This window comes from Buteo buteo, chromosome 2 (genome assembly GCF_964188355.1).
Source record: "Buteo buteo chromosome 2, bButBut1.hap1.1, whole genome shotgun sequence".
In the NCBI taxonomy this organism is placed as follows: domain Eukaryota; kingdom Metazoa; phylum Chordata; class Aves; order Accipitriformes; family Accipitridae; genus Buteo; species Buteo buteo.
This window is the reverse complement of record NC_134172.1, coordinates 37,624,183-37,643,131: the sequence shown is the minus strand read 5'-3', so window position 1 is coordinate 37,643,131 and position 18,949 is coordinate 37,624,183. Positions and strand designations below refer to the sequence as shown.

The window sequence follows — 18,949 nt, the reverse complement described above, 5'->3', positions numbered from 1 at the left end:
ACCTGCTCTTCCCTTACCTGACTAGCCTAACTTTCACAAATAATTTAAGGATGTGAAAATGTAAGATGTATCCAAGACCAAGCAGGGTTTGGGTTTGGGTTTTTTTGTTTTATTTCTTTAACCATGAGCTAGTCACAGAAAGGGAAGACAGTTCAAAAAGCATGAACAGTTTAGATGAAACTTAATGGCAGTTACTAAAACTGAAGAAATGGGACATTGTTCTGAATTCTGCCTACAGTTTTTCTTGTCTGTGGGTAGGTAGCTTAAGGTTTGAGAAAAGTACGTAGTGCATCCAGACGTAATGCTCAGTGTCTGCATCATCAGCACTGTTATAACACTGACTCCACCCAAAATTAGTAATTCACCTGAGAGGTTTTGTAGGGGTATAGTTGCTAGCTGAGTTCTCAGAAATTGAGATTCATACGTAAACCCCTTAAAGAAATAACAGTTGTTGAACAATAACGAAAGTAGGATTAGCTTAGGGCAGTTCATGATGCTTTCCAGTCTGAAAACTTAAAGGTAATGGAATGGGCTTGGGGCTGATGTCTTCACTTTATATGGACCAGCTGGAGTATGATGCTATTAGGATCGCTCTCTTTGAAAGAGTTCCAACATACTATGAAAATAATCAGCATATGCCAAAATATAACCATGTAACTGTTACCCAGTTGGGTGTATGCTTTACTTCAGTAGTAGCTGGCTTTACAATCTGCAATGCTCACTTTCTACTGCTGCCAAAGGAGTGGGCATCAGAAGGTTTAGGGGTTTTTTTCCTCTCCCTTCCCTTGTAGGACTGTAGAAACTTGCATTGCAAGGCCCTAAACCAGAAATACTTGGGTTCCTGGTTTTATCAGTTATGGGCCAATGTAGTATCTATCAGAATTTGTGCACACGGGCCATGAAGTAGACTTAAAAGACCTGGTCCTGCAAAGGCTACATGCATGGACTTAAAGTGCCGTATTATGTCATTTAATTAAGATTACCATCATGCTGACTCAAATACACTTCCCCCCCCCCCCCAGACCTAGAAATAAAGTTCACAATTTGTCACATGCATAACAGTTGCATGTTTTGGTTGAAGTTCATGAACTAGTGATTAAATAAATTCCTTGTGAATACCAGTTAGGATAGATAGGCTTCACACTAATGCTTAGTCAATGGCAAGAAATTTTAGGGTCTCACTAATGAAAGTTTCTGCTATGAATTTACCCTATCAATCTGAGGCTGTGGCAAAACTGATAAATAACAGATGCCCACATTTATTTAAATAAATCCTTTAATATGAAATGCAGAGTAAATTGTTCAAACTGGCTGATTTAATTACCCATAATTCCATGCATTTTGCACTCTGAGGCAGTGCTCCCTTTTTAGAAAATGCCACTTGATACCAGTTAACTTGTGTAAACACAAGTGCAAACAAACAACATGACTTACATGCTAATGGCATAGTTTATTTCTGAAAAAGGTATAATTTGGCATTTCAACTTGTATTGTATGTAGGTATAGTTTTTGTTTGGTGCAAGTGTTTTGGTTTTTTTTAACACAACTGACAATAAAGTTGCTATGTTGTCGTCATGCCGTGACCAATGAGATTTTTCTTAATACCAGTTTTATGGGTTTTGTTTATAAAAGATATGAAAAGTATTTGTTGCTGTCTACTTGTTAATATAATGACTTTACTATCTCACAAACTAGTATACCTCTTAACGTTCCTTCCTTATCATTCATTATGTGCCTTTTAGGCTGTCTTTTTTGCAGATGCTTTTCAGGTAAAAAAGAAAAGGATAAACTGTTGTGAATAAGCATGTGAGTGAATAAAATGTCTTCTTTTTCATAGCACAAATAAATACCGACCCCAAAAGCTCTTCTCTTTATTTAAAGCCATTATTGGAGTGTAACCTCATTATCACAAGTACAGATAAATAGTAATTTGGTTCAACTTAAAGACTTTGGGAAAACAAACAAAAAATTAAATCCATAACATTGAAGATACTTTAAAAATACCAGTTTAAAAAAGCTAAAAAGAAAAGCTTTAGTACTTCTCCTGGAGGAAGGTATCCAAGTGCAGGGAGAAGGGAAGGTACACAAGTAAATATATATCAGGTAGGAGACAGAACAGGAACTCATTCACCATCATTCATTTTCATGGAAGGAAGTTGAGGATGATTCAGTTCCATAGGACAAAGGTAAGACAATATTGAATCAGATACTAATTTTTCAGAATCTGTTTGCAGATTGACCATATGAGTTGTAAAATTAATTGCTACCTTATATTTGCTTAGAGTTATGACTGTGAAACTAGTGAGGAAAAATGCAATAGCCTCCTGGGCCTCTCTCCTCAAAGGAAAACTAGGCAGTTCTGAACAAATGCAAAGCACAGAGTATCTCTTAGGAATACATAAATCCACAGTGATTTTAAGGTGATGATGAACTCGAGCTACACTTTTTCTTTCTGTGCTAAAAAAGAATAATAAAATACATTCATTTTGTGAATGAAGAATAAGTACTCAAGAACAAAACACACTTTTCTTCCGTGTGTACCATTGATCTAAGCTCGCTTTTTTTTCCCCCACTGATGTTTTACCCCCTCCCCCATCACCAGAAACTAAATTCCTAGTTTTACATAGGCTTATATAACTGCACCGGGACTGATGGCCTAGCTCCTTTAATTCTAATTAAAATTAAACAGATTTCCTCATTCAGAAGCCTTGGCTGATAGACTTTCTCACAGATTCCAGTCGGCTGGCTTTGCCAGACCCTTGAACATGCAGTCTTCCTCCTCAAGTGTAGTCTTTTCTGTTTGTACTACTGTAATTACTGACCTCCAGTCTTCATGCAAATATCCTTATTGTTCTTTCAGGAAAAATAAAACCTAAGTGATCTTCAGCCATCTTATTTTTGTTTCTGCTCTTTTTCATTATCTTGTTTCTGTTCTGATTTGACCAAGTGTTTGGGTATTATGAAAACACTGCCATCACTACTGTGATGAATGACATGGGCATGGGTTAACAGATCTACCCTGGTCATCCCTCGATCTACTGAAAATGCCACAGTAAAAGTTATTTAACTTTTACTTCATCTGGCTGATTGATCTGCTACACTGAGAGTGCGCCTTTTTAAGGCTCTCCTTTTGTGTTTGAAGATTACATATGTCTTCTTCCAAGTTAAGAATTGCATTCTGTTTACAACAATTTGGGGCAGCAACTTTGTTGCTCTTCGTCTGATGTCATGTAAAAGTAATACCTGAGTATCTGTCAGATGCTTCTTTGCTCGTGTGGTGTTGAAAGAGACAATATGCATGCTCACAATTTCATCTACCAATAATGGTATTCTCAGAGCTTTTGCATGGTATTCATTGCTGCTAAGGTTTGTATCAGTAGAATTATGGCATCTACCCTTTACTTTGTTTGGTCTCTCCATCTGCATCTGCTGCTGATGCTCCGGAGTGGATGCTACTTGACTTGGCAGCTGATTATAAATGTGGTTATGAAGGAAATGCTGAAGCATGGCTTCTCTAGAACACTCTGAATCACCTGGGTATTCCACATGGCCATATTTACTGCGTTCTTGGCTACGGCCACCAACAGCTCCTAAGCCATGTGAAGAAGCAGATTTAACATCATTGCTGTACCCAACAGCACCTTCGCTGCAGACTCAGTAAGAGGCAGTGCTGTGACTTGAATTCAAAGACAATTCCGAATCTGACCCACGTTCTTCAAGGAGCTGAGAAACTTCTATAGGATCAAAGCCTTCCTCCAAAGCCAAAGACATGAGTTTATTTTCATCAAAATTATCATCACGGGCCGTTAGGTTTCTAATGCCAGCAGCTGAAACAGCCCCATCAAATTTGACCAATGATTTGTGATATTAGAGCTTGACTTAGAAAACGACTTTTGTTTTTGTAGTTATCTTGTTTCTGAATTTGATTGAGTGGGGTAGTCGGTTCTTAATAGCCTGGCATCATGAGCACTGAAACAGTGGCAAAGTGTCTGGATCAAACTTAACTTGTATTGTGGTGTAAGCATGATGAGTCTCGGCCTCTACTGGAAGTAGCAACTTGTATATCTTCCAGTAAACTTGCTTAAAAGATGATGGGGGATGGGGTGGGTATGGGATCTTTTGTAAAATTAATGCCTCTACATTCCTCCCCTACACGGTCTTGATCAATTTATTTTTTAATATTCCACTATTTGAATCTATTGAAGTAAAAAAATTATATGTTAAACTCTTCTTCTGGCTATCCTGAATACTGTTTCTCATTTGTATACAGCATAACCTGCACTGGCATATGGTAAGAAGAAGCGGGAAGGGTGCAGAACAAAAGTGACTGAAGGGATGGGAAGAGGAGGGCTTGCGAAGGATGGTGTGGGACTGATGAGTGTTAAGAGGTGGAAATGGGACTGTTGCTAAGCATATATCAAACTACAGCCTATGTGTTCATCTGATCTGGTCTAAGAAAAGGTCCTTCTAGGAGGGGCAGTCCTGCTCTTTCACTGGTAGTGGTTTTGATGATCGTCTGATTCCAGGGTGAGCTGGTTCAAGGTGCTAAACTGTTACAAAATTAACCTTGTAAAGAAGATAAATAGCTCACTGGCAGAACTTAACCAGTGAGAACAGTGGTGTAGAAAAGGGGGAAGGAGGACGGGAACGTTAAGGCACTATGGTCGTGCTGGCACATTCTCACTGCTATTTTTCCACAGTTTATAAAGCTTTTGGGGCTGCCAGCTGCCATGAAGGCTGCTCCTTCTTAACTGAGGTTTATTGTGTTCAGATTTCAACTCAATTCCTTTACTACTCAGTTTGGAGGAAACACACCCCCCCCAGATCATACCTTCTGTGGATGTCTTTTGGCTTAAATTACTCCTCAGTTTTTCTTTAGAAAAATAAAGCTGCTGTATGATCCCTCAGACCTGAAGTCCAGACGATAAATGAGTGCTGCAGTAGCATTAAGGCCTACCTTTTGTGGCCTGGGCTATAGCTGCCAGGTCCTAGAAATACAAAGCCACTGCACAAGATTATGTCAGGGTACTTGCTGACGAGTAGTCATAAAATACACGGATACAAAAAACTTGAGAATGTAAATACATCAAGTAGGAAGCATATGACATAATTCCTCCGTAGCTGAGCATCCCCACTGTGGTGCAGGAAAGGGCTTTTCTGACTGCCATTCATTGAACAGACAATGTAAAAAGCACTTTCCACAGAGAAGGAATGATGTACCATAAAGACCAGAATGTCTTAAATTCTCCACTATGCTTACTGGGAGCTCAGGTAAGTGAAGAAAGTCTTGCCTTATTTCTCCTAGGGAGTTACCTTGTACTAGGCCATCTGTAGTCTGTGAGATAGAGCTGGTATTTTCAATTAAGCCCTTGAAAAGAAATATGCTTGGCAAGTTGGCTATTAAAAAAATCCCTCACACTGTAAAGACTTGGTACCTGGAAGATATAAGCAATCAATTTTCAACAGATAGATTGTCACAAGATGGCAGTGCATTAATAGTCTTAAATAAAATATGCAACTGTGTATTGTTATAGCTACATAAAGGCTACAGCCAAATTCCTTTCCAATTATGAAAAGAACGGAGAAAATGAAACTGATGAACTTCTGAACCCCATTAGTGTGCAATCCATTACCAAAGCTGAACGGAGGAGGTGGCTAATTTATGGGCTAGGAGGCACTATCCAACCTACAGGTTCCCCAAACGAGGTGTTCCAGAGATAAGCATGAAGTTATACGGAAAACAGTAATGACCCTGAAAGACTCCTACAACAAGAAGCCTATGTAGGATGCCCTTGGAGTATTGCAAAAAACGAATGTAGGGAGTAGCTTCCCAGTTAATGATTGCAGCTATGAGCTGTGGAAGAGGAGGGAGACTCCAATTAAGATAACTGGTTTTTGTAAAGATGGGCGCCCAGAAAGTAAACAATAGCATCAGAAACCCAGAAGATAAAACAAGAAAACAAAATGGGTTTGCTCCTAATGCTGACTGACCTGATTTGCAGTGAAGATGGGTCTGTTCTTCTTGAGGGAAGTATCTTTGTAAGCACTTGACCTAATATTTATGACAACTGTAATCTTTCACTGCAAATGCTTAATAGCTGCTAGTGCTTAATAACTCAGCGTTGCTCTAGCGAAACATACCAAGAGCTGCTGTATAAATATGAATTGGCATTAGATTTCAGAAAGGGAATTATTAGTTGAACGAATTAAGCTGTCCAGCAGTTCCATCCGACTTTGAACACCAGGTCACAGGAAAGACAGGACTTTGTAGCTTTCATATCCCAGACAAGTTACTGGGGAAATTTTAAAGTAGAGCCCATGATGGCTGCTGTAAAAGGTGGATATAGTGTCTTTAGGTAAGTTTTACTACACTGATTTGCTGATATATTCCCTGGGGTTTTTTTATTATCCAGTAATCACTGACTGTATTCCAGTCTATTAGCAATACAGATGTTTTATCACTTACCTCTAGCATATTTTCCATCTGTGATGACAGAAGCTGTAAATAGCCCTTCAAGGAGAGAAGGGAATCTACGTGGCTGTGGTTGCTCTGTGACAGAAGAAACAGAAACACTTTGTAAAGTACAGTTATTTTACATAAAAGGAGGTAAAAATCAAAGTCCAAGAGGAAATAGAGCACAGCTCTGTGAAATACTGCTGCTGACCTCCGCCATCAAGTCTTCATCCTGAAGGGAGATGTCATGTTGTTAGAACGAGCAGAATAACTCCATGGCAGGAGCATCCCTACTCCGCCCCACAAGAGCAGAACCGGGCTTTCCTCCTCTCTCAAGCTGCACCTACCCACCACTGTGGAGAAATCAAGTATTTTTTCAAAACCTAGCTGCCCAGGGCAGTGGCAAGAAACCTGGATCCGATGTTCTTAGCTTTCACAAGGTCTCAAGAGGATTGAATGCTCTTTTCATTGTAGTTCTCGGAGAGAACAAAAGCCAAAGTGCAACTGTTTTGGTTTAACATCATTAAGATTACTTCTCTGCCTTCTAGTTACAACACACATGTTAAGATCTGAACAATCCAGTTTCCCAAATGTAATTCTACATCTGAGCATCAAGTCTCACATAATGGTGAAAGCAGTATAATTTAGCATCCACGTCTCAAGTGTTTGTAGGCCCCAAAAAATCATTGCCCACAAACACAACACCTTCATGATGAAGAAGATTAAACCAAATTGAAAAGTGATTAGTTGCAAGGGATTTCTGTAAACTTATAAACATTTCAAGAACATAAACTATACTGGGGGGGGGGGGGCAATTGTCGAGAGGGTGTACAAGGGCATCATTCACAAAATACCATCTGAAGTCACTGTTCTTTTCCTGCCCTTGCAAGGGACACTCCAAGTGAAAAGAAGCAATCAAATATTCCTTTCAAAACCATTCACTCCATTTCTTTCACTACTCTCTATCTTAGTGATAGGACCTATATCCTCCTTCACTTCCTCTTCACAGTTTTCCCTTCTTCCATTTTTTTTATCATTTACTTGACTTATGCCTTTCTCCTCCTCCTCCTCCTCCTCTTGCAGTTCCAGCTGATCATGTCCTTGGTGTGGACAGCAGTCATCCAAAGCTTCCTGACACACTTTCATGAGGTCAGCATCCTCAAGACACAAATAAAACAGTTCTATTAAGCAACATGCTGTCAAAATTAATCTTTAAAATGCACTTTTTTCATTTTTCTACAGCTATAGCATTTCAAATAAAATATACACTGCGCAGTTCATTCATGTGGATGAACTGACTCTGTGCAGACTTTGGGGGCAGAATGAGGCCGACATCAGTTCAGGAGTACAGACACCGACTCCTCTTTCGCTGCCCAAGCACTGAACCCATCTGCAGTAGAAACGGACATTCATAAACAGTGGAAACAAATTCTTCTAAAACAGACACATGATGATGTGATTTCATGGAAAATTTGGGCTATCAGTGTCTTTTGGATGTCATTTCACAACAGCATATCCTAGCCAGATACATACTCAGTGATGGAATCTTAAAATAGGCAATTATGAATGGCCAGTTAGTAAAACCTCTCGCTTTTTCTTTCAGGAAAACAGTCGCGTTAACATGTATTGTAATAGCAGCTCTGTTTTCCCATCACTTCCATGTAGTCATTACCCAATTCCCATTTATCCGAATGATGTTGGTTTTTTTAATCTCCAGCAATGAAATGGTTCTGATTTAGTGGTCTCAGAAGCATTTTTCAAGTTATCTTTTATCTATAATCATATCAGCAGACTTTTAAAATGTTTATTATAGGGCTGGGGTATTGCTAGGGTAAGAAGGAATCACTGCTAAGGACTTTGCATACTTATATTTAAAAAAAACTTTGATATTTCAGCTTTTATAGTGGAAGTCTGAGCTATTAAAATGTGAAACTTGGTGGAATGGCAGCCAGAAAACCAAGTGGCCACACTGCATTAGTTCCATATATCCCCAGCAAAATGCTATGGCAGGATCAGAGAAGACAAGCTCTCAACAGCAGCAAACGTAACAAGTTACTGTTCTGTTCTAAAAATCACAACAAATTTACTTTACAGATTTTATATGAGAGCACAAACTATATAAAAACTGAAGTTGTAATAGTCCTCAAAATGTGTAAGAGATTTTTTTAAATTATTGGTTCATACGAAAGACATTAAAAAATAAATGTAAAAAGGTTTAAAAATAGGACTCTGGAGTAAAATTAAATATAATTTGAAAATAAAGTAATAGTAATTTCATTTTTATCAATTCTATTAATTTTTAATTATGAAAATTAATTTTACTTTTTATTTATTTTATTTGTTGGGTTTCCATTTTTCTGTACTTTCTTTTCAAGGATTGGAAGGGAACTTTAGTTTTATAAACAGTCATTTCTAACAACAAATAGATATACAGAGCACTGATCTGTCACTCTGATGTAAGAGGTACTTTCCTTCAATGATGCCTAACACAATTTCTAGTTATTAAAAATGATATTCCAATATATTACGTCTTCTTTGTCAGCTGCAGCTGGAAATGACCAGATGACTTGTTATTGCCAAATATGAGAAAACAAATTTACTTTTCTAAATATACACAACCCCCCCCCCCCAGTTTTCCTCTATGTAGTAAAACAGCAGGAGAGGGAATTTAGTATACAGGACACTAGGAACATGGTAACTAGCTACTTGCAAACACTTAAATGAGTTCAATACTCACGGGCATGAAGTTAGTCCCATAATTACATGCTCGCAAGATCAGAGCTAGTCTTTAATTTTACAAAGAACCAACTTAATACTTGTCCAATGAACATGATCTATTACCATCGTAATTTATAAAAGTCATCATCATCAAAAGCACATAAGAAGTCAACAGCAACTGCTATTAAAGACCTTAAGCAGCTCCTCTTGAGCTGAGTGGCTTGGAAAGCTGCTGCTGCTAAGGCAGAGTATTTGGCTCCTGAATAACACAGCAAATTCATTACTCTACTGGCTGATAGAAGAGGCAAATGCAAGGAACAGTTAGAAATGTGGTATCTATAATGTGATGCCTCAAAATAATAACTGTAAGCACTGGTTTTGAATACAGAAAGTATATGGGTGACGACTTGATGGTTCCTATCAAAATTACCAGGGATACAAACCTGTTCAACCGCAAAGGAAAAGAAAAGCTTGCGGTAACTTTGTGAAGAGCCCACGATGTGTCCTGCAGATCATCTGAAACACTCACAGTTCAACTTGCTTATGGTGGAAATCTGTCTGCAGATGATGCTGGTCTGCTGAAGTCTATGATGGAGATGGTCCTTCCCAGCACCACTATGAGGACAACTGAACTTCTGATGTGCCTGATGGGACAGCTCCTTTCTGAAGAGAAACTAAATGCTCCCGCAGCCTGTAGAAATTTGTGGAGACTGTCATGGCTTCAGTTTCTCTGGGAAGTCAAAGACAACTGAATTTTCAGGTCTTTTCCTATCATTATATAGAGCTGTTGACCCTAAGGAGATGGGGAATACTTCTGACCATGAATTTTAGGATTTATCTGGAGTCTGCATTGATTTTTATGTATCTTTTAAGAAAAAATAACGTCTTTGACTATTTTCTCTGCTAAGCCATAGCCAGCGTCTCGGTACCCTTAGTTTCCAGGCCGAGAGCCACCAACTGCACTACAGGATCACATGCCGTTTCGTCCTTCAGAGCCTCCCTCTGATCTTCGCACAAAGCTCCTGCTGATATGAACGGAGATGCTAGCAGGCATGGGAGGGGAGGGAGGCAGGGTCTCACGTTTGCTATCATGACCATTCACTGTAGTTTACCAAGGGGAATGTATCATCTCTACTGAATGAGCTTTATAATGCTGCACCGTGTGGCTCTGAAGACTAGTCTTACTACCACCGTTTCTTCCGCCAGCAGATGATATTAAAATATACTTAGGCCTGTTCACACTGATTATTACCACAATGTTATCCACCCTTTTTAAAAAAACTGTTTTCACCACTACCAGGGCAGTTTCTGAAGGAGCGTGGCCTTGTGACCAGCTTTCACAACAGTGGTGGTACAGATACAGTGCATGTAAGATTGTTCACAGCACCAATTTCCACATATGGGATCATTTCAGTGAAACACTCTACATGGAAATCATGTAACACAACAAGAATCTTTTCCCCTTAATTTCTCAGTTTTGGCTTTTAACAAAAATCCCTTGGATTATGCTGTTAAAGATTTACTCTCTGAAATTACACTTCCCACCAGCTTGTTAGTCTTTCCCAGTGATGAAGAACAGCTGAAAAATACCGCTCAACAACTGAACACTTCTTCCCTTGCCCATGCATTACTTGTGATTGATTGCTGGGCTACTGCTATGGAGAGAATAGGAGGGGTGCCTCCCCCAGAAACAGCCATATCATGTTTTTTAACATGGCATTTCTTTAAAGATAGCTTAATTTTGCAGTCTGAATATACATCTAATGACAAAACGGATTAGGTGTAAATATTACTTAGTGAGTACTGCACTGCCACAATTATCATTTCTGTCCTGTTGCTTATTTTGCATTAATGGTAGCAGAAGAAACAGTGATTGAGTTATAGTCATACCACTATGAGCACAAGAGCTAGATCAGGACCACACGTGGTTGGTCTCTGTACAGAGAAAAAGACTGATTTTTGCTGATTGTAGAAGATATAATATTACCACCAAACCCATTTATTGCAGCAGTCTTTCCACTTCTAACACTGGAGGGTGTGGAAGTTCACACCTCCCACAGCAGGCTGTTTCCAAACGGTAAACCGCAACCCTACCTGAAGACAACCTTCGATTTGCATTTGGAAGGATTTCTGTGCAAGTGCAAGGCAGGAGATTTACACTAAAACTCCCACAAAAAAAAAAAAAAAACCAAAAAACCAAAAACCCAAGTATCTTAAATTCTAGTCTTGCTACTGCCATTTACTAGTTTCAGTTGGGCTAGAGAACACAATCTGAGACTAAGTCTGATTTCCCTTGTAGTTGCAGACTTGTAGGCTGGAAGGCTGGGCTCTAACCGTGCATCTGCCCTTTCCCTAAGGTACAACTTACCGCAGGTCAACTATCAGCTTCAGTTTGTCAGTCGTTGGAATATGAAAAATAGTAATTTATGTCAAATCTGCTACTTAAAGTGGTCCAAGAATCAATGTGGAGGTGAGAACAAGTATGATTTTGTGGGTGGCCTGGCCTACACTTAATTGGAAGGATGCTGCCTGCTCTGGCAAGTTTCCAGAGTTTCTTATAATGTTAAAAATAGAGCCTTTGGTTTCCAATTAAGTACATTGGAGTATTGATCTCAGCATGAATTGAGTGCATTGTACATCAAACTAGCCCTCTGCATATATCCTTCCTTTGCTTCCTACAGCCATATATTATTTGTTGCCCATAAAACAACGCATAGGGAGCAGAACCTGTAATGATATCAAAATATGAATAGGCCTATCGCGATGCACTGGTTGGGTGAACGAGACCCCTCTCTACGAGCAGCAGAAAGCATACGCAAGCTTGTTTTCAGCTATTGATCAGCATGCAGCTGGCAAAGAGGGCTAAAACTACACAGCTCAGGGTTACAAGTGCACAGAAATATTTGAACTAGCTCCGGAGTAACAGAAACACCTTGCAGCAGCAGAACAGAGCAGACAGGGTGATTTGCCAGGGTGTACAGGCAGCACCAAGAGGTAGGGGGTACCTGCCCCTGGAAAGCTGTTTCACTGCGGACAGACTCTGAGTTATCTCTACAAATATCCCAGCACCGGAGCAAAGGTATATGACCACCATTATTTGCAAAAGGACATAACTTTTTGTGCTGATTACTTATGTATCCTGTTCACATGCTGACTTCTAATTCCTCTACATATACATTCTCTTTATTTTAGTTGTCAAGCTTTAAATCACTCCATTACTGTCATTAACCTTTGAGATGCTTTTCTGCAAACTTGTGTCCCTTCTCCTTTATTAACTGCACTTGTCTGTAGAACCAGCCCTCTCCTTGCTACTAGCTGATGATCTGCTAGTAACCTGGTGATCTTTGCCATGTTTTGAATAATTAAGCAGTATTTCCAGAAAATTGTCCCACCAGTAGAAGTTAGGCAAAAGAAATACAGCTTCTAGTAACATAACCAGTAGTTTCACTTTACTACTTTGTAGGATTAAATACGATTAATAATTAAATATAACGATGCATAGCTGTTACCCTACAGCTCTAAGGTTACTGATGTTCCTCCTTGCCTGTGTATTTAAATATGTGATGATAATTATTCTTACCAATTGATATCTACTTAATCTCAGCTAAAAAGCAAAATATTTCTTGCTGTTTCTCTATATTAATAAAGAGCCCTAAAATATTCTGAAAACACAGGGACAGAAGAGTACTTTATTATTTAAAATGCAGCCAGGGTTTAGAAAGCATGGAGGGTGGAATGGTGGACAGAGATGCAAAATCTCAAAATAACTTTTATGTTATATATGGCTAGGCTTAAAAAAAAAATCACACTAAACCATGCTTAAGCAATGCGATTGAGTAAATCAAACAGTACATAACTGTGACTCCAAACATGGCACCTGTCAAATGTCTACAACACGTCTACTCTAAATCCTAAAAATACCACCTGGGCCACAACCAAATGTACACTGTTAAAGGCACTCCCACTTGTTGCTGTGACTTCTTAGCACCTCTCTAACCACATGCATTTCGGAAACAAAAGCGTTAGGGCTTTAGATAGAATGGCTTAGCTATGTCAGCTATTACAAAACATATATACTTGTGCACTCTACATGTTCAGCATAAACACAGAATTAACACGCAACCCACTCCCCAAATGGAGGCAGAGACGGGTACAAGTTGAAGACACAGACACAAATAGTATCGTCACTAATTTCAATTAAGACATCAGTTTGCATGCTGAAGACAGCTCGGTATCCCCATTAAAATGAACTTCTAAAACCACTTCTAAAACATAAACCAAACAGTTTTACACTCCAGCCATTTGGTCCTGTGCTGGTGGTGTTTTGCATCAGAAACTAATTTCATCCTAAAGAATGAAAAGGAACAGTTCTCATTCACACCCTATACCAGGAATACCTTTTCTGCTCTCCAGGGGAGAAAAAAAATGCTGGTGTAGGTCAGCCCCACACCACTGACTCACTCTACACCCTTCTTGGCCACCGGTTTGACTTGGCTTTTTCAAAGCCTTGTGCTTGCTGCAGCACACCGTAACAAAAATCAAAATCACAGTCTTTCAAGACAATACATACCTCAAATGTTTGAGGCTCTTCTCTGACCCCATCTCTCCCTGAAACACCACGCAGTCCTTCACACCCTGTCTTATTAAACCTAGGTGAGTTCTGGCTAACGGGTAAGAGCCATCCACGAGCAGGGACCTGGCCCACTTATCTATTTGCAGATATCCCTCCACAACAATATTGCCATGTCCTAGTGCTCAATGAGTTCAAAAGGAAAAAAAAAGAATAATTTGAAATATGTTCTGTAAGTTAAGGACACAGCTTCAGTGGGACTGCTCTCAAACGGACTGGAGAAAAGCCTTCAGAAAAAGGTCTACCTGGTTTCTACTTACCTTCACTCTACCAAACTTCTGACACTCACCAAGGAAAAAAAAATCCCAAACTCAAAATATTCTCACTCATAAAAATACATGTAAATACTTCAAGTAGTACCCAAAGTCCAGGATGGATTCACCCCCTCCAGTGCTTTAATACTGTGAAACTCTGCCTCTAACAGTGTTCGAAGAACTGTGCCTATATGGGGTTTTACATGACCTGACCCAAACTGCCCTTTCTAAACATGAACCTAGAGACTACAGCACAAATAATACAAATTATCTGCTGTGCATCTTCTTCCTTAACTTTTGCAATTCATAAACAATAGCTATGTTATGCTGTTAATTAGAGCAGGAGTTCTTTAATTGAGCATAGGAATTCAGCTCTTGGGAATCACTTCAAAATCTGTTGTAGAGAATGTAATACATCCAGATGTAACAAACTTTGGTTTGGGTGGGAGCAGAGCCTTCCTCCTCTGTCTCACCCTGAGCTGGAGCATGTCCAATGTACGGCACGATGACCCAGCACAGCAACTGCTGCCCTCATTCAGGTACTGCCTCTTCTGCTGGCATGGGCAGCATCACTGCTTGGGGTTCACACGATTTAGAAAGTGAGAACATTTTTACTGTAAGATTCAGGCCACAGATGAAAAACTGAAGAGCTACGTAGTCCATTCCTGCTAATCTAAATAATTCCCCCTGTATATTCCGTGAAAGATACAGAACTCATCCAATTTTTGTACTCCCTTTCTTCAAATGTCTACGTATATAAACACATACATGCACACATAGAAATATTGATATACAGAGAGAAAGGGAAAAGATAACCACTGAACCAAGTAGGGCAGCTCTTAAGTCTTGCAAGATCTTCAGCTAAGACACTACTGTATTACAAGCTTCTTGAGACTTTCTCTGTATTTGTGAATACTATTACTACATACATGGGACTGATGCCACACATTGCATCACTGAGGCCTCACATTTCCCCATACACAGTTTTTAAGGTGCTTTGGAAAACAGGTTTCGTTCATTTTGCATCAACATAACAGCTTTTAGAAGTGTTGTTGGAACAGGTTACAGTGAGAAGCCTAAGGAAAATGCAGCCTTCGGTTGGCACAGTGGGGCATGGACAGCACCCCAGGTTAGCGCCTGTGGGATGGCTTCTCTCAGAAGAAGAAGATCAGACCTACATCCAGTGCCAGCTGCATGTCTATTCTGTATTTTTTGTTACTTTTTCTATGCTTAAAACTCCAACATTTACACAGCCACACAGTGTCTCAATTTAGTGTTTTCCTTAAAACACACTGCTTGAGCAATCCAACAATAATTTACAAGCACAGTAGGAAAAAATAAGCAGACATGCCTAACTTTACCTGTGTGAGTCCATGTGACCTACTCACATATGGCCTACTCAGTGTGACAAACCTGTGTGAGTAGATTTGAGTAGGACAAAAGAAGTTAGGCACCCATGTTTTCAACAGGACATGTCGGCATTCAAATAGGTGCTGAGTATACTGTCAGCATTTAAGGAGCAAGTGGTGCTCCCATTACAAATTCTTTCTTAAAAAAATAAGATTGCAATCTGTTTTTTCAGCAAACTGTGAAGAGGAAGACTAGGTGGTCCATAAACACTGTTGTATCTGGAAAAAAAGTACCGTGAGAAATAATCACCCCAAAGAAAAGACAAGGTTCACTCTTATGTTTTTTATCTATTTCCTTAGCAAACATGCCCACTGGAGCCTCAAACCTTGGTCAGGGGTATTCTGCAAATGGTAGGACCTTTCATTACTATAGAAATTATTCCATTTCCTTACATGAACTGATGCATGTTTTCCTGGCTATTCAAAGCAAAAGTTTATTGCTTTTTTTTCTTGATTTTTTTTTTTCTCTAAAGATGTAACTCATGGCTCCTGTGCAGGAGCCCTGGTACCATAGTCTCAATCTTAACCATGCACGAGAACCAAACCCACAAGCTTTGATTCTGTAGCTGACCCAGATCAGAACAGCGCAGAGGCATTAAACTAATAAACTAAGCCATAGGAGCACATCTTCTACCAACCACCTGCTATAGAATCAGAATCGTTTAGGGTGGAAAAGACCTTTAAGATCATCGAGTCCAACCGTCATCCCAACACCACCATGCCCACGAAACCACATCCTGAAGTGCCACATCTATGTGTTTTTTGAACACCCCTAGGGACGGTGACTCCACCTCTTCCCTGGGCAGCCTGTTCCAATGCCTGACAACCTTCCAGCAAAGAAATTTGAACAGGACCTGCTGTAGGTAATGGAGGACAGTGAATTATGGATAGGATTCAGAATAAAAAGCTTTTTTAAATGTAGTCTCTGCTGTGGTACAGTCGTTTTCCCTGGTCCTGTTACACACATCCATCTAAGAAAACAGGTAGCAAGACACTGAGATCACACGATTATTTTCTCCATTAAAAGGTGTATTTTAGAAGAAATATATTTTGTTATATTTATTACTAAGGCAACAAAATATTGTGGGGTTTACATTTCATCACCAAACATGTTTGATTACAGAAACGGACTGAAGGAAATAGTTTGCTGGGAAAGTAGCGAATACAAAGGTTAGGGCTGATCCCAGCCTGTCGGGCAGCAAGCTAAATGTAGGAACCCACCTGTTTGCTGTACTCATTGTCAAAGATGAAGTGCTCAGGCTGTCCTAACACTGCACTACATCTCATCTTAGCACAGAACAGAAAAATAGGCCAGGCAACCCCGTACAGTTTAGTATGCTCCCGCCACTGATTCATTTTCTTTTTCATCTGCAGTTATCTTCCAGAGCGGTTATAAATACCAGTTCCCTAAGGATGAGGATCAACAGCTCGCATTGTGTTGCCAGCAATGTTCTCACCAGGGACTGAAGCCCAATGAATAAAATTAATCCAGTGGTGGGTGAATCCAGCTGCTAACTTTGCAGAACGTCACACAATCCCACAATACCAAGCAGAACAAAGCAATCACTTTCATCTGTTTACACAGACTCCTCACCCTGATCTAGCATGGATAAGAGAAACACTAAAAATAGCTCAGGTCTATTTTTACAAAAGGCAAAATGAAGGTTATAAATCAGCTAAACCACTTTGAAATCCATTATACTGTTACAATAACATTTTGACAGCACCAGCAGACTTACCAAACCTACAGAGGTCACCTTTAAAACAATGATCAACTTTTTCCTGTTTCATGTTTTGGACCTGTCATGCACTTCAAAAGAAGTCTGGTGGAAGAGACACAGGGGTTTTCGCTTAGAAGTCCATTTACGTTTTAGGTCAAGAACTTAATACTGCCTTATCTTGGTCCAATCATTCTTTCACCTAAATAAAATGTACTTGAGAGGCCCAGACCTACATTTAGCAAAGAAATGAATCATCTTCTCTCCACAGAAATGAGTGATCCCTTAGAGTTAGGGTGTTGAAACTAGTTTTGCGACTACTTTACAAAAATAACCAAGCTAACACATGGTGTCGTGGTTTAAGCCCACAAGGCCGCTTGCTCACTCTACTCCCCCGCACCCCGCACACCCGCCCCTGGTGGGATGGGGAGGAGAATCAGAAAGGAGAAACAACAACAAAAAAAGGTAGAGCCTCATGGGTTGAGGTAAGGACAGTTTACTGGGACAACACAAGGAGAGGAGTTACAATAATAATAGTACTAATAAAAGAATATACAAAACGAGCGATGCACAATGCAATTGCTCACCACCCCAAACCTGATGCTCCGCCGCTTCCCCTGCTGCGATACCACACTGACCCCCCAGCCGCTCCCCACTTATATACTGAGCATGACATCACATGGTACGGAATATCCTTGGCTAGTTTGGGTCAGCTGTCCTGGCTGTGCCCTTTCCCAGCTTCCTGTGAAAATTAACTCCATCCCACCCAAACCCAGGACGTTATCCACCCCTTATTCTATACCATCTACGTCATGCCCAGTTCCTAGACTTTCCAATTAATCACCACCAATTTCCATGTCTTTGATGTGTGTGTGTATATATATATATATATGTATACATATATACATACCCCTGCCCACAGATATCATTCCCTTAGTCTATGGGCCATCCCTCTAACGTGACAGTTGATTTTATTTAATGACTTTGGGGCTCCATCTGTCATAAGAGTCCTTCAGGGTAGGAGAGATGGTGTTTGCTGTTGGATTGCTGCATGCTGCCTCCAGAGCTTGCAGCTGGTGTATTTGATGCAATCCATGCCCACGGTCTGTGGGTTGAAGACATCGATCTTGAGGAATTTACTGGGTGCCAGTTCAAGTTCCATCACTGCTGCACTTCACTTGGTCTCAAAGTCCATCTTTCAGTGACTTGGGTGATTCTTACTGTAATACCATTGATACAGCATATAGCCACTACAGATATAATGACGTACAGTGGCAGGGTTATTTAGCAGTTAACATCATACAGTCTAATTCACTGGCTATTCTCACCCAAAATCAAATCTCCTTGGGGAACACATCAAACTTCCCCATTCTTCCATGTCATCCACCAAGTGCACCCAGGTCCTTGAGCACAAGCAATCCTGCAGATGGGTTTGGCTCTGCCTGAGGCAGGGCTAACCCAGACTGTCTTCCCTAACATACTCTTCATGCGCACTACAGGGACTTCATCTCCTTCTGCAGTATGTGGAAGTTTTGCTTGGGCAGGGCCAGCTCGATTGGTAGATCCTTTAGTATTAACCAACCAGGTGGCTTTTGCTAAATGTGTATCCCAATGTTTGAAGGTCCCACCCCACATTGCTCTCAGTGCAGTTTTTAGCAGTCCCTTGTATCGTTCAATTTTCCGGGGGGCTGCTGCATGATAAGGGATGTGATATACCCACTCAATGCCATGCTCTTTGGCCTGGGTGTCTATGAGGTTGTTTCAGA

The 18,949-nt window shown here is 40.1% G+C and overlaps 1 protein-coding gene across 1 annotated transcript; it reads right to left on the bottom strand.

Moving 5' to 3' along the window:
• Positions 1–891: 891 nt before the first annotated feature.
• On the bottom strand, positions 892–3,867 carry NFE2L3 (NFE2 like bZIP transcription factor 3; the record flags this gene model as incomplete). The annotated part of the gene is given in 3 exon segments (XM_075051097.1): positions 892–3,001; positions 3,003–3,213; positions 3,216–3,867. Coding segments are annotated over 3 exon segments (972 nt in total), but the record flags the coding sequence as incomplete, so codon positions are not given.
• Positions 3,868–18,949: the final 15,082 nt, after the last annotated feature.